Source organism: Kogia breviceps, chromosome 9 (genome assembly GCF_026419965.1).
Source record: "Kogia breviceps isolate mKogBre1 chromosome 9, mKogBre1 haplotype 1, whole genome shotgun sequence".
In the NCBI taxonomy this organism is placed as follows: domain Eukaryota; kingdom Metazoa; phylum Chordata; class Mammalia; order Artiodactyla; family Physeteridae; genus Kogia; species Kogia breviceps.
The window spans coordinates 25,357,687-25,378,623 of record NC_081318.1 but is presented as its reverse complement, the minus strand read 5'-3'; the positions used below and the strand labels follow the sequence as shown (position 1 = coordinate 25,378,623).

The 20,937-nt window shown below is 37.1% G+C and overlaps 1 protein-coding gene across 5 annotated transcripts in view; it reads right to left on the bottom strand.

Moving 5' to 3' along the window:
* GRM8 (glutamate metabotropic receptor 8) overlaps nt 1–20,937 on the bottom strand; it is a 785,529-nt gene that overhangs the window by 105,868 nt on the left and 658,724 nt on the right. For all 5 annotated transcript variants that reach the window (XM_059074201.2, XM_067042260.1, XM_067042258.1 and 2 more), the window contains exon 9: nt 3,813–4,748. In XM_059074201.2, the coding sequence (XP_058930184.1) occupies nt 3,813–4,748 (936 nt within the window). The remainder of the gene's footprint in view (nt 1–3,812; nt 4,749–20,937) is intronic.

Sequence of the window (20,937 nt, the reverse complement as noted above, 5' to 3'; positions counted from 1 at the left end):
GACATATGGGGTGCTTGACATTTTGGAGTTTTCTTTTCTTTTCCATTTTGAGGGTGTTTTGTTTTGTTTCCATCCTATGCTCTGGTTGAAGCACTATGCTCCTTGGAGCTTGGCAATGTAATAACCTTTGTCTGATTATCTAGTCTTTATGAACCCAATTAGAGATGGTAAGATAAGCATTTAAGAGATTTCTGCCATCCTACCAGCCCCTAACCATCCCTGAGGATTCTCTTCCTGACTATTACATTAATTATATTTTAATTTTTTGTCTTTTCAACCCAACTATGAAAGTTTGAGTTGGCCCCTGTCTGTGCCACAGTGTGTCTGCCCTTCCTTCACACCACCTTTTTGTAGGAAAAAAGAAAGTGCATTTAAACTATGATTTAGTAAAATGCCGCAGTAGATATAAAGCTAATAAATGATGTCATTAAAATCTATTGGAAAAAACATGATTCATCTTGATTTTGAAATCTGAAAAAAAAAAAGAATGTGGGAAAATTAAATGGTGTTTTATCATTGGATGAAGACATACTTTGGAGAGCTGTCTGTCCTCATGAATGCTACAAATGTCCCTTTATAACTTGATTTTACTCAGAGGTTTTCTAAAACATCTGTCTAAATTATTCAACTAATTTTACTTCTTATTCCTACTTCTCTTGTAATTTCAGAGACCTGTGTGGCTAGATGGGTTTTTTTTTTCCTGTAGACATGACTCTATGAAACATGATTAAATGCATACTGGAAGAAATTTTGCTCTTCCATGTTAATAAAGTCTATGTCACTGATGCATAGTTACAGGATGCATAGTTCTTTTCTTCGCTTTCTCATCTCACACCTGACTCCTCACCATCTCCCCCTGTCCTTGAGCCTGATCTTCTCCTGCCCTGGAGCCTGGCACTTGCTGGTGATGACAAGCATCAGGTAGCATCAGCTGGGAGACAGGCTGAGCCTTTGTGCAAGGAAGGCTTGGGGATACTGACTGACCTGGTTCAATAATTAGCACAATGTTGGACACAATGCTCAATAAGGATCTGCTGAATTAATGGCTGTGTGTGCCTCCCGACTGTTGCAAACACTTCAAGCTGATAACATGGGGTTAACTGGCTGAGCATTATAAAGGAGAATGGAGAACTGACCAGCTCTTTGGTCCTCCAAAGTCAATAAAACTTAGAGAAAGCCTGCCTTTCGAGATATAAAAGTTTTATTCACTTTTAATATCTGTGTCAATAATTTTAGCAACGTGAAAAAATAAACACTCTCAAACATTCTGTGTATTGTTTTGAGTAATTAAAGATACTTTGACAGAGAATAGCAGAAGCAAATTTTAACGTGAAGTGTTAGGATGACACAGAAGTGTATTACACAAAATACTTCAGTAGCAAATCTTAGCTACTTAACAGATAATAGCTCTTGATGTAGAGCTGGTCTAAATTCAGCAACTCCAAGCCTAACTACATAATTTGAGCACTTTCCAATGTTCTGAAAATTCCTAGAATTAGTGTTTCTTCTTGATTTCTTCACTCATTTCCACATTCAATCATATCATGAATACAAATAAATTCCAATTAACATATTTTATAAATTTGTCTTACAGTGTGCTTCTCTGACTTACTTTGATTGCACAAAGCTAAAAAAGAAAAAAGAATTCTGGCTAGCATTCAGTCATCTCTCTGGAGGCATTGATAGATCCACACCTATAAGTATGTACATACACTCCAGGTTTTCAGATGGATGTACAGCTCCCACAGGCCCAGCACTGGGCAGCTTCCAGCCCTGGCTTATTCATGTGTCCATTTCATCCTGAAACTCTTACTGTCTCCATCACTGCTCCTCAGGGGACAGCTGCAACTCTGCAGAGTTCTTGATCTGAGAGACAATGGTCTTTTTTTTTTTTTTTCAGTTACCTTAAAAAGAACTTACTATGATGCATGTTTGCATTACTATGAAGGCGTCCAATAGCTTGATGTAGGACCACAATTTTATTTATTCTAAAAATTTCTTCTAAAAATTGAGTCACTGAAAGAGTTCCCTGAATAGACATAACGTCTTATTAGCACCTATATTTGCTCTCCCAGATCCCTGAAGTCACAATATGAAAAGTAAGAGTAGATTGTCTTTTATAAAATGTAAAGGAAGAGAAAACAAAAGAGAAGGGAGTTAGATATCAGAACTCAGGAGATTTTGTTTGGTTAAATATTTGTGGTCCACAAGAAAACAAAATAAACTCCCTCTGGCCCTCTCTAGATAAAACAATATGTTAAAAAAGACAGTTCTAGGTTCAAACACAAATACAAGTACCAGATAGGTCCATAATTCACATAATGTGGCCATTTCTAGACACTGAAAACCAATATTTTTCCCTGACTAGTCCAACTAACCATGTCAAAACAGACCTAATAAACTTTGAGTGACACATCCCTTCCTAAGTTAAATTTACAAGTTTGATCCTAATAAATTCCCATCTGTGTATGTCAAGATATAATGTTTTCTAGTCGTTAAGTTTCGTGTCCCAAACTGTCTTACTTTACTTTCCCACCATGAGCATGGTCCTACGTAAAATATTCGTGGGCTTTCATCAGGCCATTCAAGTCAAGAAAGGTCACAGGTCTGGAACCCAAGGCAAGTTTGCTCTATTCAGCAGCAGGTTTGCTGAAGTACTTTTTTGGCTTTCAAAGTGGAAGACCACATTGATCGAGTAAGGGATGAATGCTCATACTAATGAGCTCTCCATGCCCTTGTTGAGTATTTTTTCCTCTGAATTAGTTGGAATTTTAAGAGTCACGTGGGACCTTACTTGGAATGTTAGAACCTAAGGAATATAATTTCCACCACACCCCCGGCCCCGATGTTTTGACTTTCTCATGACTTCTGGTGATGGAGGATGGAATAATCTTTACATCTTCACTCTGAGAGAAGACTTTCTCATATGCACATTAGGGCTGAAGAGCTATCCCTTTAGAATGGTAGCATTTGCCCTTGTTTTTCGAACTGGTTGTTTCCATCACACCACCCAAACCTTGGAAGTCATGGTTAACATCAGTTCTCTGCTTTTCTATACATAGAAATACATACATCCAGTTCAGCATGTATTTCCTTTCACACACAGATGTTCTTTACACGCAGTGTTTTGTGCGGCGAAGTTCATGGAAGATTAGTAACAAAAGAAAATTATTTCAGGAAATTCAATTGATCTTCAACTTCTAAAAAAATATAAACTGCATTATATAATCGCCCATTGCTTCTTCTTTCATCCCTCACCACCATCCTCCACATATGGAAAAATAGTAAGAATGGGGGCTAAAGAGAAATAGTACGACGGTTCAGATTGAATTAAGCCACTTAGTTTTTGCTGTTGCAGTTTGCTTCTGTGACTAAAACCATCATAATTATTAAGGAATAGCTGTTTCTGAGAGTAACATTAGAACCGGGAAAGGAGGCATTTGTCACGCACTGAGAAACCTCTGGAATAGCTCACCCCTGTGAATCACGTCTGCCCTTTCTCGCTTCCTCTTTTAACGTTTGGAAAAGAACAGTTATGTTAGTCGATAACAGAACTGGGAAAAGGGACCCAGAAAGTGATGTGAGCTCTGTCAATCTTCAGCCTTGCCAAGGAGGACACATTAAAGCGTTCTTTCAAGGAAAATCAGCCTTAGTCAACACACATTCAGAGCAAAGTGACCTTGAAGATATATGTAAAACACGGAAGCTTCTTGAGAGAATATAAGTGAACCAAACAGCAAGAAGGGAAAGCATCCCAAAGGAAGAAGTTAAATCCAGGAAACGGGTTGGCAGATGCATTTCCTGCCACTTACCTTTTCTGCCGACTGGGCTGTACCAAAAAAGATGGGGATGAAAGCTAACCAAATGATGCAGGTGGTATACATGGTAAATCCAATAGGTTTGGCTTCATTGAAAGTCTCTGGAACGCCTCTTGTTTTAATGGCGTAAACAGTACACGTTACCATCAAGAGGATACTGTACCCTAGCGAACAAATGAGCGAGAGATCAGAGATGTCACACTTGAGCACTCCCCTGGCATTCTCCGGGTCTAGAGTCCGCTGTTCTCCGTAGTCAACGACGATGTGCGGCGGGTCCACAACAAACCAGACACACACTCCCAGGAGCTGGACGGAGATCAGGCTGAAGGTGATCACCAGCTGGGATGCCGGACTGATAAACTTGGGTGCTGTGACAGATTTCTTCCCCTGCTCAAATATTCGGTGGATTCGGTTTGTTTTGGTAAGAAGGGCTGCATAGCTGAAACACATGCCGAGTCCCAGGAAGATCCGTCGGAAGGAGCAGACGATCGCATCTGGTGCGGCAATCATTAAAAAGGTGATTGAATAACAGAGAAAAATACCCGTTAGGAGCACGTAACTAAGTTCGCGTCCCGAAGCCCTCACAATAGGGGTGTCGTTATAGCGGACAAAGGTCACGATCACACAGGTGGTGGCGATGATCCCCAATATGGCAACGAACACAGGCACCACAGCCCAGGGAGAATGCCACTCGAGTTTGACGATGGGGATCGGCTGACAGCCTGTGCGGTTGAGGTTTGGTCTCTGATCCAAAGGGCAGAGTTCACAGGAGAGCTCGTCCACCTGGTAGTGGTAACCTTCGCAGCGCTCGCAGTGCCAGCAGCAAGGAACTCCTTTCACCGTTTTCTTCCTCTCCCCGGGCTTACAGGGCAGGCTGCAGACGGACGCCGGGTGCGCGTGTTCTCTGTTGGCCCATTGCATGTCCTCCACCTGTGGGTATAAAATATTAATGAGCCTTCCATTTGTCCCCCACTTATAATATCCTAATCCCAGCCGCAGGTTTGTAATAAGTCACTGAATGCTGACAGTACAGTTTACCATAAGAAGAGCCCAGAGTTTCCTTCCCTGATATTGACTTTGTGAAAGTGCTAAATGATTGGGTCCAATAAATCATTCACATCATCAGCTTGATGAGTGTCGTTACATTCCATTTACCTCCTTCTGACATTTGGGGAAAGATTTATTGGCCCAAACAGTTTTAAAACAGAAAAAAAAAAAAAAAAAGTCCCATGGAAAAACGTGTTAGAACTAAGCTCAGATGATATAAATGCCAGAATCCCTGAAACACTGGCTAGGCTCTAAACGCACATAGAAACGGTGATCCAAGTCTTTCCACCATATTTGGGGAAATGCAAATCTCACTGTGTCAGTTTTGAAAGGAAATGGCAAAACTAGCTACTTTAATCTCTGACACTCCTCATGTGTTCATGGTGATAACTATATTAATGTTTTTGCCTGTTTAAGCTTAAAATTCACTTATTCCCCCACTCTTGCATTTTCACATTGTGGAGAAGACCGTGCTGAGTGAGATAGCTTGATGGTTATGTTTTCCATTGAACAAAAGTAGGCTTAAAGCAGTGAAATTGGCACAAATGAGCGAGTTCCCCTGCTATGATCTCTCTCTGCTTCAGGGCCTTAAAGTTCCATCGTACTCTTTTGAATTAGATCACAGAATACCTCTATTAAAACAAACTTGTTATTTTAAGGGAATTTTGCCTGTCATCGACCTCTTTCCTTAAATTTGTTTACTAAAGGTTCTAAACCCGATTCCAATGTGAGGGGGCAAGGGAAGTGGAGTTTCCCACACCACCAAGCAATCCTTGGACACCAGCTGCGTGTCCTACAAGTCAAATCGGTTCTGACACTATCACATGGAAATAGCATCAGATCCCACAGAAAGCTAATAGGACAAACCAGAAATTATGGATGACAGGAGACAACTGATTATGAAAACCTACTACTATGTAAAAGATAAGCTCTATGAATGGAAGGATTTTGTTCACTGATGTGAACAAACAGTGATTGACACACAATTTGTCCTCAAATATTTGTTGAATTTGTAAGCAAGGAAGGACAGGAAGGGCACCCCTGAAGAAGGAGGAGTCAACTTGGAAGTACTGGCTTCTAGAAATAAAGTATAGCTCAAAGAGGCACAGAGAGGAGAGCTAAAGGAATGTTTAAAAAAATAAACAAAAAACTTATTTTCCCAAGAGCAGCTCTATAAAAACCTAGAAGAAAAATTACCATATGCTGTGACAGTCTGGCTCCAAGATGGCCCCCATTAACTTTACCTCCTGGAACCATGCACTCATGGAGTCCTCTCCCACTTTAAATAGGGCTGAATTATGTAAACAATAATATATTCCAGAAATGACTGCATGTGGTTTCTGAGGCTAGGTCATAAATGACATTTTAGCCTGTGCCTTGTTCTCTCTTGGACTGCTCATTCCTGGGAGAGAACCAGACTGTCATGAGAGCTCTCAAGCAGCCCTATGGAAAGGAACTGAGGCTTCCTGCCCACAATCAGCACCCACTTGCCATGCATGCGAGGGAGCCACCTAGACAGTGAATCGTCTGACTCCAGTCAAGCCTTTAGATGACTGCAGCCCCAGCTGACACCTTGACCCCAACCTCATGAGAGACCCTGAGCCAGAACAACCCAGCTGAGCTGCTTCTGAATGTCCAATCTACAGGAACTGTGTGAGATGATAAGTGTTTTATTGTCATAAGCTGCTAAATATGGAGTTATTTGTTACACAGCAGTAGAAAACGAATGCAGCTCAAATTAAGCTTACTTACCCATTCTGTGACCACCACCAGTATAGTAGTCTACTGAGAATCTACTGAGAAGGTAGTGACAACTATCTTATACCAAAAAAATGCCCCAAAGTGTCTAGTGTCAGCAATATTCTATCATCACTCTTAAGGCTGCCTCCTCTTTGGGAACCATGTGACTGAGATTGTTCTCATAAATAGATCTATTGCTAAAGGATGCTTTCCTTTCTTGAATGTGGGGTGAATAGTGGAGGGCAGAGAATTGTAGCCCCAAAGTTCAACACTTGCTGAGGGCTATCAGATCTCCCCCAGGTGGAGTAGATAATCCATGCATGTTTAATTTCAAATATTCTCCCTTGAGAAAGTAGATGGTACTTCATGTGTCCTAAGGGCACTCAAGACTATTAGCTCTACCTTGTCTCTTCACCACAAAGGAAAAGCAATCTATCATAACCCTGTTAATTTTCTACTAGGTTTTAATGATTTAGAAAAGTTATTTTATTTATGTATAAGATTCCATTAGGGCTTCCCTGGTGGCGCAGTGGTTGAGAGTCCGCCTGCCAATGCAGGGGATACGGGTTCGTGCCCTGGTCCGGGAGGATACCACATGCCGCGGAGCGGTTGGGCCCGTGAGCCATGGCCACTGAGCCTGCGCGTCTGGAGCCTGTGCTCCACAACAGGAGAGGCCCCAGCAGTGAGAGGCCTGCATACCGCAAAAACACAAAACAAAACAAAGATTCCATTAGGCAAGAAAAAAAAGTTAAATTGAAAGTGGCTTCTCTCAAACATATTGCGAAAAATGAAATGCTCCACTTGAGTGGCTAAAATATTGATTTTTATACCCTAATGGACTCTTATAAGATAATAAAATACTTTCTGTGAAGGTTATGTTTCAAAGCTAATTACTGTAAAACCAAAATTGCATTTTGTTTGGGGCTTCTATAGATTTATAATGTTACCGTTTAAAAAAAAAAAGGCAGCAAAAAAAAAAAAAACTCAGAAACATTAAACTGCAAGTTTGGTAGAGACCTTAAAGGTCAGCTTGTCTACCCACATGTCTAATTCTTTAATTCTCAATACACTTTATTTTCTATAAGGAAATAAGACTTATTAACAAAGAAATATATCCAAATCTGATAGGCCTCATTACGTAGGATAAATATTCATCATTATAAGCTAAGTACTATATTTTCTTGATCAGTTTCCTGAATACTGAACTAGTGGAAAAATGTTTTTCATAAATAAAAATTAAAGTTATAAGATAATGAAAAATACCACAATTTTTTAACAGTTGTAAATTTTCTTTAGCAAAAAACAGTATAGTCAAGCAATACGTGTTACATTTATTGATATAATGGAGAAAATTTATGTATATTTCAGTAAACATGTTAAACATACATGACTACATTTTCATCAAGGAATCTATTTATGTATAACTGTACTGTGGTTTGATGCCATAGTTGAAGTCTGGGAACCAACCAATATCCACCCCAAGGAAGAACAAGTAGTGACCACTTGAGTCAGGATCTTGTAAATACATTAGTATTTGAGACACATAATTTATTTTGGATATGTTGCTAAATTAAAAATACTACTACTTGAGAGTAAATCAAACTTCCTATTTTTCACAACTATGCTACAAAGCATCAACAAAGATCATTCAGCTCTCTTGCTTTGCTATGCTATATTAACATCTAATACCATCTTTCATAATGCATAAAAAGAGAAGCAATATCCATACATTTAAAAAATGTGTCTTCCTCTCCTTTGGCATTATTCTGATATTAGGATATTTTCTGTCTAAAACATGTGTTCTAACAAATGGATGACAGTTATATAGATAGACCTTCTAGGGACAAAACCATAGCCCATTCCTGTCTTGACAATGTTCACCAATAGTGATTCATTCTGTAGGCTCCAATCCAGTGCATTTCACAGAATGTGAGCCATCAACTGGCTTCTGCTGTCAAATTCTATTATTACTGCAGACAAATATACCAGCAACCACAAAACCAAAACTTTCTGAGTGAATATGCTTAATTTTTTTCATCTTTTATCTCCCCAGACCAATCAACCTAGAGTAATGCTTCATAAATTAAAGACATTATTTTTATAGAATAATTTTCTTCTGTGTAGTTTTAATAACTCCTGAAAAAAAAGGACTACAAGAATATTTCCCAATTAAATGCCCCACTATAATTAATCATTTCCAGTATTCACTACAAAGTTCTCACTCAATTTAATACCTCTATTACAGTGTTTTTCCCACATGTTAAGTGGTATCTTCAATGTTATGATTACTATACATGTGGGAAAATTTTAAATATAACACTTTAAGATAATTGATATTTAGTCATACCACCCTTAACTAGCTCTTTTCATCGTGCTCTATAAATAAGCATAGTATTAATAATCATTTTGGTGACTAGTTTGCCGCTGCAGTATTCAAAAACCCAACTCTTCATCTGACTTATGTAACAGCAGATGGTACATGCAAACATTTCCAGTGAAACTGGGCAATTTTTCAAAGGTTTACTTGTTAATTTCCATACAGTCAATAGTTTTAACAAGTGCACTTAATTAGCATGAGTATTTAAAATGTCAAAAATTGGTATATTTTGTGAATCATACAATTCACAAAATTCACATATGAATGACTACATGTTGCACAATTAATTTGATAATGCAACTCAAAATATAGTTTCTCAATATATTAGTATACACATTCATATATATAAATATGTTTGTATATAGATATATACTGCTTCAGTAATATTCATCCTTTCCTTTGGGTCATGCAAAGCTTTCTACTTCTGTTCAAAGTGGTAAGTAGGTTTAGTGTCCTTTGAAAAGATAGTATGTGTGAGATGATTCTCAGATTGAAATCCTAGTTTTATATGATATTACAGATCTACATAACCTTTAAAAATGCAAAGACTACTCTTATTTAAAAATACAATTTAAAATTTCATTTACAATAGCATCAAAAATAAAATACTTAGGAATAAACTTAACAAGTAAAGTGCAAGAGTTTTTTAACTAAAAACTACAAAATATCATCTCAAGAAAGTTAAACAAATGAATAAATGAAAAGAAATCCCAAGTTCACGGATCAGAAGATTTAACATTGCCAAAATGGAAATATAAAACTGATCAACAGATTCAACATATTCCCTATTAAAATCTTATCTGGCTTCTTTGCAGAAATTGACAAGTTGATCCTAAAATTCATATGGGAATATAAGGGACCCAGAATAGACAAAATGATCTTGAAAGTGAAGAGTGAAGTTGGAAGATTCACACTTCCTGATTTTAAAACTTACTACAAAGCTGTAGTAATCAAGCAGCATGATACTGCCACAAAGACAGACTAATTACTGAAATAAAATTGAGAGCCCAGAAATAACCTCTTATATGTAATGGTCAATTGATTTTTGACAATGATGGCAAGAAAATTCAATGGAGAAAAAAGAGTCTTTTCAACAATGGTGCTGGGACAAGACATGACACCAAACGAATAAGCAACAAAATAAAAATAAATAAATGAGACTTCATCAGTATTACTTTTGTGATTCAACAGATGCCATTAGGAGAGTGAAAAGACAACCCACAGAGTGGGCAAAAATATTTTCATATCATATATCTGGTAAGGAACTTATACCCAGATTTTATTTTTTAAAACTCTTAGAATTAAACTGTTAAAAAGGCATACAATCCAATTAAAAATAAGCAAAAGAAATGAAGAGACATTTTTCAAAAAAAGACATATGAGTAGCCAATATGCACATGAAAAGATGTCTAACATCATTAGTCATAAGAGAAATGCAAATCAAAACCATAGTACCCACTAGAATGGTCATAATAAAAAATACAGACAGTAACAAGTGTTATTGAAGATGTGGAGAAAATAAAACCCTTTACATTGTTGGTGGCAATGTAAAATGGTGCAGTTATTTTGGACAACGGTTTGGCCTTGCTCAAAAAGTTAAACACAGAATTGCCATATGACCTAGCAATTCCACTCCTAAGTAATTTTAATCTAAGAAAACTGGAGACATATATTCACACAAAAATTTGTACATGAATGTTCATAGCATCATTACTCATTAGAGCAAAAAAGCAGAGACAACCCAAATGTGCATAAACAAAATGTGCTTTATCTATTCAACCAAATATTACAAAGAAATAAAATACTATTATATGGTATAAACTAGATGAACCTTGAAAATATGCTAAGTGAAAGAAATCAGTCACAAACACCATATAGTGTGTGATTTTAATTTATATGAAATGTCCAGAATAGGCAAATCCATAGACAGACAGTAGATTGGTGACTTCTAGGGGTTAAGGAGGGAAAAGAAGAGAGAGTTACTACTCAAGGGTACAGCATTTCTTGGGAGGTGATGAAAATAGTCTAAAATTAGTGGTAATGGATACACAACTCTGTGAATGTACTAAAAGCCACTGAATTATGTATTTTAAAATGGGCAAATTTTATGGCATTTGACTTATCTCAATAAAGCTGTTATTTGTTAAATATGCAAACTATGTTGATAGAGTCAGGAAGTATTAATACACAGTCGTTCATTTGCTGTATAAAAAGATATATTGCATGTTCCAGAAAAGGTTCGATGTGGGGATTCAACAGTGACCAAGACATGGTTGCAACAGTGACAGGCCCGTGCACCGCGATGAAGAGTGGCCCCCCAGCTCTCCGCAACTAGAGAGAGCCCTTGCACAGAAACGAAGACCCAACACAGCCAAAAATAAATAAATTTTTAAAAAAAATAGCCTTTCTTCTTCCAGTGATTCTGTCATGTAATTAGTGAACCACACTTTACCAAGCACCAGTTTAAATTTATTTTCCTCAGGAGAGTAAGAGCCCGGTGTGTTGCATCCCAGAACCTAATGTGGTGACTACTCTGCAATGGCCATCAATAGATATTTGTTGAATGAATGAAGAGGGGATGGAAGAACAAGTGAACAGGTGATGGTGTCCTTCATTCAAAGCCCCAGCAAAGCTTCCAAGCCAGGAAGTTCATGGATCAGATGAACACATGATCTGTGTTCATGAGTTAAGTTTCCCTGGGGCAAAGATTTCAAAGGCACAGTCATATGCAAGGAAGTTGAGATCATGAATATGTATTCGCAAATTCTCACCCACAGAAACAATGGAAAGTGTGAAGGGAAGATGACACAATGGAGGCATGGACAGAGCAAAATTTAAGGAGCAGATGCACGAAGATTAGTAAAGGAGGATGAAAAAATACGGTCAGATGGAAACCAGGGAAGAACCTGGTCCAAGGTCCAAGAAGCCAAACAGATAATTTCAGGAAAGAGGAAGTGGTCAGTGGTGCCCAAAGATAGTCAAATTTCATGAGGATACAATTTGAAAACTGAGAGTACCTGGTTGCCTTCATGACAAGAAAATTAATTTTTCTGTGAAGTCTTCTCTGACTGACCCTACACCATTCGGGTAGGTATATTCCTCCCTTGGATTGCATTATGTATTTTATTATAACTCTTTGGCATTATATTGTGACTATCTGTTCACATATCCATTTCTGCACCAGACCGAGAGCATAGTAATCTCAAGGACAGATATTTTTACCTCGCATTACCTTTATTAAGACATAGGATTCAGTAGGAATTCAACGTTTGAAAAAAAAATAAGTTGATTAATAAGTAGAATGTGTGGTAAGCACATCTATTACTACTCCAAATATATAACGACTCTCTATTTAGGGTTTTGAGTAGGATGGTAGTAAACTTATTCTTTCCTAAACCTGTGTGGTCTCTAGATAATTTTATCCATACCTTCCAAGAAGCTAATTTTGGGGAGGGTATGTACTCTGACACACTCCTTATAGGGATGTTGGAAAGATCTAACAAGTTAACATCTGCGAAAATGTTTTGTGAATGGAAAAATGTAAAAGGGGCTCAGAAACTCTGCATATACCTTGATTTAGGACTGAGAGGCGGCACTAGAAAGAAGGTACCCACTCTCTACCTATAATAAATATAGCTGCTCTGTTAAAAAAAAACTATGTCAGCAGCAACAAGCAAAACCACGGTCTTTGGATTTCATACAGATCTGTGGTTTCTTGCTTTAATTTTCCCACTCTCAGCTCTTAATGTCAGTTCTTGGTAATTGCCACATGAGATGCCCCTTCTCTCATCACAGCTCTAAGCAGAGAAAAGCATCTAGGCTAGTGCCTCCTGCCCTTGGCTCTAAGGTTGGGGAGGGTGGCATCTGCCAGTGTGGATGTTGGGATGTGTGCTGTGGGACACTTGGTTTTGGGGACTAGTATAGGAAGTCAGACCTACAATATTTTTGGTGAATGGGATGCACTAACCCTATGTTAGGTTGCACTCCAACACACGGCATATGCAAATCTCCAGGGAGTTCGAGGTATTTGTAGCCATAGTATTGAAACAGAATAATCTTTTTCCTTAATGTTAAATTTATCATAAAAGTTATAATTTGAACACTATGAAGAGTGGTCATTTGAACTCAAAAGGCATTGAGCTACAACTTGTCTTACTATGTCCGTGATTATATTCTAAATGACCAAAATAATTTTTTTAGATAAAAGCTTTTTATTTAAGGGACTTTCCTGGTGGCGCAGTGGTTAAGAATCCGCCTGCCAATGCAGGGGACATGGGTTTGACCCCTGGTCCGGGAAGATCTCACATGCCTCGGAGCAACTAAGCCCGTGCGCCACAACTACTGAGCCTGCTCTCTAGGGCCCGCAAACCACAACTACTGAGCCCTTGTGCCACAACTACTGAAGCCCGCTCACTGCAACGAAGAGTAGCCCCTGCTCGCCGCAACTAAAGCCCCCACACAGCAATGAAGACCCAACACAGCCAAAAATAAATAAACAAATTAATTAATGTTTTAAAAAAAGCTTTTCATTTAAGATTAATTCATCTGAATGTTTACTATAAAAATAACTATTTTAACCTCTCAGGATGATTTGGTATGTCAGATCTTTTCTGAATATTATTTAAAAGCTTTCATATTTTAACTTTAAAACTTAAAATATGACATAAATGTCATATATGATAGCTATATTATATATATTGTGCCAGTATTTTATGATGACTAAATTCAGTTAAGCAGATCCTTCATTGCTAATAAGTAGAAGTAAATAACATGAAAATCAGCTAAGGGGTAATACTCTCTACGAGCAATTTTGTTAACTCTTAGGATATCCCTTTAAATTACTCACATTTCTTATTTTTCCTACACTAAGTTGATTTATAAGTGCATGAAGAAACTAAGATAATTCTTTACAAAGCATATTGTGATATTTTGAACAATTTAATAGATGTTAAATACAAAACATCTATTTCAATCTTAGCCATATCACTCAGTGTATATTTAATTCAATGTGTGGAAATTTATAGGAAGTAAATACCTTCAAAATGTGAGAAGATAGACAAAGGAGTTTGGAATGACTTATTTCCAGTGGAAAGCCACTTTATATTGCTAAGCAAACAGAACATAAAGAGTGATGATGATGATGATAATAGCTAACATTTTCTGAGGGCATATTATGTGCCAGAATTGTTCTAAGCAATGAACATTAAATGCTTATAACAACCTGTGGGTTAGGTACCCCTGACCTTACCCCATTTTGTCTAAGGAGTCACGGAGCAGTAAGTAACTTGTCCCATATCACACAGTTACTCAGTGATGGAGGGGGCCTAAAGACACAGCCCGATCACAGCATTTTATTGCCTGTACCTGCTGGCTCCCAGGGCAGTGCATGACATGATAGATGGTAGAAAAAAATTTTAAACTGACTGAAAATCCAGAATAGGGGACAGAGAAGATAGGAGACAGTGGAGTAGGCATAATGCATTTGAAATAATAGTCCGATGAAAGGAGTGTGGCCCCAAACAGGAGAGGTCCGAGATAAGAGCAGAAAAGTGAGTGAGACCAGGATAGTCAGTTTATTGGGAATGGAAAAGAATGGGTGAGTTTAAAACAGGTTTAGAAAGAAGAATCAAAAGAATTTTGTAATAATTTGCTTAAAGGATTTTTTTCACACCAGACCCAGTGTAAAAAGCTTAGGATAAGATAAACATTTATTTCTTGGTTTCAGTATGCTTCATCCTAGGGATTCCTTTCCCCTTTTAGTTATTACAGTGAAACCTTGTCTCCAGCTTAGATTCTTCTAGCTATTTCTTTCCATATAAGAGCACCAAAAAGGTTATTGTATCAATTTAGCATGCTTTATTCACAGTAACCCTAAATGGCACTCTTCCTGCCTGAAAGCCATTTATAACTTAATCCTAAATGAATATATGCAAAAAAAGATACCTTACTTGAATTAAAAAAAAAGACACCCATTAAAAAAGAAAATCTCAATTCTGTACTGAATTCCTAGGGATTGCATGACTCTATATTCTACCCACATAAAGATAGATGGGAAACTGCTAAACACGAACAAAAAAAGCTCCTGCAGCCAGGGAGAAATAGAGCTATCACAACTGGGACATGTCATAAAAATAAATGACTTCTGAAAGAGGGAGAGAACCTGATGTCATTTTCCAGCCCCAAACCTAGAGACTAAAGGCTCTTCCCACAGACTGTGGTACAGAATAGAAAGATTGAGAGAGATTAAGAAGTTCCCTTGGATTCAGCTGGAGCAAAGTGACCAGACAGAAAAGAACAGAGATGAATGAGAAATTGAATGGTACAAGAGGAGACCACAGCCGGCATTTTGGGGTAATATGCCTCACGAAGACACACAAATAGTCTCCAGAATTATTTGTTTCTATGCATTGTTTAATAGGACAAATGGTAACCAAAGCTATTGAAATACAGTGTAAAGACTGTGATTAGAATTTGGAACTTTGAACAATAGCTGACATAAAAACTGTGAACTATCTCAAACTTGTAGGGAAAGCCTACATGATATTAACACATTTATTCTGACACAGAAGTGACAAAAAATATATCAGAACTAAGGCAACAATATAAGAAAAGGAGCTCTATGACATCAGAAGAGAAACATTTTCTATCAGCCATATCTGGCTAAGGATTTCCTCAATTTATAAAAAACTTATTTATTCATTTATTTGAAAACATGAATTGCAATAACAGTATAATCAACAGGGTAGGTACTAGGAATATAAAAGTGAATGAAGCAATATTTGGGCACACTAAGAGCTTGGCAATTTAGAGGGACTGGAATTCAAGACAAAAATTATGGGATCAGGGTGCCTCCCTGGTGGCACAGTGGTTGAGAATCTGCCTGCCAATGCAGGGGACATGGGTTCGAGCCCTGGTCTGGGAAGATCCCACATGCCGCGGAGCAACTGGGCCCGTGAGCCACAACTACTGAGCCTGCGCATCTGGAGCCGCAGGCCGCGATAGTGAGAGGCCCGCGCACTGCGATGAAGAGTAGCCCCTGCTTGCCACAACTAGAGAAAGCCCTCGCACAGAAACGAAGACCCAACACAGCCAAAAATAAATAAATAAATAAATAAATAAATAAATATTTAAAATTATGGGATCAAATACTTGACATTAGTGAAGTTGGGCCATTTTCTTTCCCCCAACCTGGCAGAAGACTAGAGATTTACTTTCTGGAAAAGGTAATAACATAGAGTCTTTTGGATGCAGGATACCTGGCACATTTGGGATCAGGGTACCACATTGACATCAGCTGTGGTAAGTAAAAATACAAACGGTGAATTGTGTTTTCCAGTCCTCTTCCCCTGCCCGGCTCACAGAGCACTACCAGCCTTGTTTACATCCTCCAAGGAGAGGATTTGAAGATTCATCTTTGGGAGACTTTTAGATACATCAGCCTAAAAGAGAAGATCTAAACATTCTGATGTGAGGTGATTTCCCAGTGACATCGACTGTCAACAAACACACATATGTACAGAGAGCTGTTGATCAGCTTTTCCCTGCACTCTTAGATGTGAGTGGAATCCAAGGGTCACTGGGCATGAAGAAAATTTCTACCATCAACAATAGGCACAAAATCAAACAAATAGGGGGAACATAGCAATTTAAGTAAATAAAGGCTATGCCTGGAGAGGAATGCATTAAAAAATAATTAATACCTTAAGATATTTTTTTAATGCATCCACTAAGCAAGAAGATTCTGTAAAAAAAAAAAAAGGAACATTCATAGATCATGAAATAACTCTTACAAATTAATTCTAAATCATTATAATTAATAATATACTTAAATTACATTAACTCCATTTATAATTATAATTCTAGATAACTGAAGTATTTACAATTCTGAATTATAATTTCAGAAACAGAAATCAGTAGAAGAATTAAAAAGGTAAAGTTGAAGTAATCTCCCAGAAAATAGATTAAAGAGACATAGAGAAAGAAATCAGCAAGAATTAAAGGATCAGTGTGGGATTTAAATAATAATTCCAGAAAAAGAAAATGGGGCATTTGGATTATTAAAGAAAAAAAATTTCTGGAAGAAAAGGATAAGACATTCTGGAGTAAAAGGTCCTACTGAGTGTCTAGTACAATCAATAAAAATTATACACATATTAGGGTATATCCTGTTGAGATTTCAGAATAATGAAGACAAACAGGAGATCTTAAAAGATTCTGGAGATCAAAAACACAAAAAAAGTTACAAAGAATCGAGGATCAGAATAATCTGAGAGCCAGGGAATAATGAAATAGTGTCTTCAAATTCTAAAGTAAAATGATTTCCAACCTAGATTTTGGCAATCTTTTGTTAAAGCATAATATCAAAATGAAGACACTTTAATTTTTTTTGACACTTTTTAATTTTTTTAAAATTTATTTTTGGTTGCATCAAGTCTTAGTTGTGGCACATAGGATCTTCACTGAGGCATGCATGTGGGATCTTTCGTTTCGGCACGCGGGCTCTTCCTTGCAGCTCACAGGCTCAAGGGCACATGGGCTCTGTAGTTGGCGGCATGCAGGCTCTCTAATTGAGGCACGCGAGCTCAGTAGTTGTGGCATGCGGGCTTAGTTGCCCCATGGCATGTGGGATTTTAGTTCCCTGACCAGGGATCAAACCCGTGTCCTCTGCATTGTAAGGCAGATTCTTTACCACTGGACCACCAGGGAAGTCCCCCTGAAGACATTTTTATAAATGCAAGTTCTCCAAAAAATGTATCTTCCATTTTCAGTCTCAGGAAGTTTTCAGTTAATATGTTGTACCTAAATAAAATAATAAATGAAGGAAAAGGAATCTGGATTATAGGAAACAGAAGATGCAGCACAAAAGAAATGTGAAGAAATCCTTTGAATTATGGTAATGAAAGATGCTGGGATGTGGGATGTGGGATGCAAGCTTTGCCTTTATTTAGAGATGTACCAATCTAAATTGGAGAACCTGGAGAGATATCTCTAAGAACATAAATATAGTGAAAAAGATGTCTTTTGCTGAAAAATTTGGAAGTGAATTGGTTTTAAGTATATAAAAAACAAGACAAAATCAAGACACTAAGCACTAAGCAACCAAACAATTTTGTAAATGATGATTATTAGCTACATGAAAATATAAGTTATGGTTTATCTATATTGGGAGGATGATGGGACAGGAAATGTAATGGCAGAAGAGGGCAGGTATAAAGGAGATAATTCCTCATATTCCATAGTGAGAAGTTAACACAAACTCACATAGCAGAAAAATAAGTAGTAGAAAGTAAGTGTAAGCAAGTTATTTAGAAATACAGAGTAAAACACATCAAGAAACAAGGAGTTGAATGTAGTCGCCTTTGGTCATCTGAAAACAAGGACAGATATATCGGGGGCTGACATTTTCAAATGAGCCTTGTGAGACCAATGTACTTTTTATAATCATATGTACAAATAAATTTAAAAAAAACAGATTGAAATGAAAAGTTAATAAGCTTGATAGTAAAGTAAGACAAATAAGAAACAGAGAAGTGCAGGAGAGCTAAAAATGAAATGCCCACTGGAAATCCACACAGGAAGCATTGAAGGGAAGGAAAGAGTTTGCAAAAAATCACATTCTTGTATAGATACCAACTTGTAAAGCTTCTCAAACCACTGAGGAAAAAAAAAAAGGTAGAGATGGAAACATGGAAAAAAACATAGAAAAAATGGAAGAAAACAGAAGTAGACTATGAGAAAAATTATAGACAACTAATATTTCTAGAGAAATCAAAACAATTGTTATGGAAAAATATAATAAAAAATATATGGAAAGAAAACATTTCTCTGCTGAAGAAACATCTATGCAAATGGATGGAAGGGCAAACTTCACGAAAGGGACTGATAAAACATAAGACTTTTTGGTGGGAGGTATAAGATTAAAGAAAAGCTCAAAACAAATCAAGCAAGATTAAAAAAAAAATCTGTGTAACAAAAAGTAAAACTAAGGATAGTCTCAAACATTTCCACAACAACACAAATGCAAAATAAAAAGAAGTATAACATTTTTAGGAGAAACTCTCATGATCACATAATTAATAAACTGACAAGTTTTCTTTCACATTTGAGGACTAGATTTTCTTAGGTACGCCTTTACTGAGAAAACATAATTATTTTTTAATATCTTTATTGGAGAGTAATTGCTTTACAATGTTGTGTTAGTTTCTCCTGTATAACAAAGTGAATCAGCTATATGTATTCATATATCCCCATATCACCTCCCTCTTGCGTCTCCCTCCCACCCTCCCTATCCCACCCCTCTAGGTGGTCACAAAACATGGAGCTGATCTCCCTGTGCTATGCGGCTGCTTCCCACTAGCTACTTATTTTACATTTGGTAGTGTATATATGTCAATGTCACTCTCTCACTTTATCCTAGCTTACCCTTCCCTCTCCCCATGTCCTCAAGTCCAGTCTCTATGTCTGCATCTTTATTCCTGTCCTGCCCCTAGGTTCTTCAAAACCATTTTTTTTTTTAGATTCCATATATATGTGTTAGCATATGGTATTTGTTTTTCTCTTTCTAACTTACTTCACTCCGTATGACAGACTCTAGGTCCATTCCCCTCATTACAAATAACTCAATTTCATTTCTTTTTATGGCTGAGTAACATTCCATTGTATATATGTGCCACATCTTCTTTATCCATTCATCTGTTGATGGACGCTTAGGTTGCAAAAAAGAAAACTACAGGGCAATATCACTGATGAATATAGATGCAAAAATCCTCAACAAAATGCCAGTAAACAGAATCCAACAGCACATTAAAAGGATCATACACCATGATCAAGTGGGGTTTATCCCAGGAATGCAAGGATTCTTCAATACATGCAAATCAATCAATGTGATACACCATATTAACAAACTGAAGGATAAAAATCATATGATCACCTGAACAGATGCAGAAAAAGCTTTTGACAAAATTCAATACCCATTTATCATAAAAACCCTCCAGAAAGTAGGCATAGAGGGAACTTACCTCAACATAATAAAGGCCATATATGACAAACCCACAGCCTACATTGTTCTCAGTGGTGAAAAACTGAAACCATTTCCACTAAGATCAGGAACAAGACAAGGGTGCCCACTCTCACCACTGTTACTCAACATAGTTTTGGAAGCTTTAGCCCCAGAAATCAGAGAAGAAAAAGAAATAAAAGGAATCCAAATCAGAAAAGAAGAAGTAAAACTGTCACTGTCTGCAATGACATGATACTATATACAGAGAATCCTGAAGATGCTACCAGAAAACTACTAGAAATAATCAATGAATTTGGTAAAGTAGCAGGAAACAAAATTAATGCACAGAAATCTCTTGCATTCCTATACAATTTGATGAAAAATCTGAAAGAGAAAATAAGGAAACACTCCCATTTACTATTGCAACAAAAAGAATATTTTTAAAAGACTTTATCAGAAAAAATTTGCTTGAGTATGTAATCCAGTCAGCCAAAAATTACAGCAAACTTGAGAAGTCCAGAAATGAAATCATAATATAAAAGTTGTGACCATGATCATTGAAATGTGTGAGAAATCTACCAAAATGGGAGTAAATCTAGTTTTAAAGCTGGGTACAATTTAAAAATAATTTTAAATGATGTTTAATGTAAACCAAAAAATACAGTCACAATAAGCTGGATCCCAAACCCCTAGGTTTCAATGAAAATATAACCTGCATGTGCTTTTATGGGAAGCAAAGCAAACAATGATAAGAAAAAAAAAGAAGTTAGAGATATGATAAACTGGCAAATTCTAGAGCTCAGAGAAAATGTATTTAAAAATGGGTCATAAAGAAATTCTTAATAGATTAAACTAAAATAAACCAACCTTCTTTAGACCACATTTTCTGATGACAGTTTCTAGTGAAACTGGAAATAAGTTAAAGTCATAAACAAAAATGTAACCACTTAGAAATT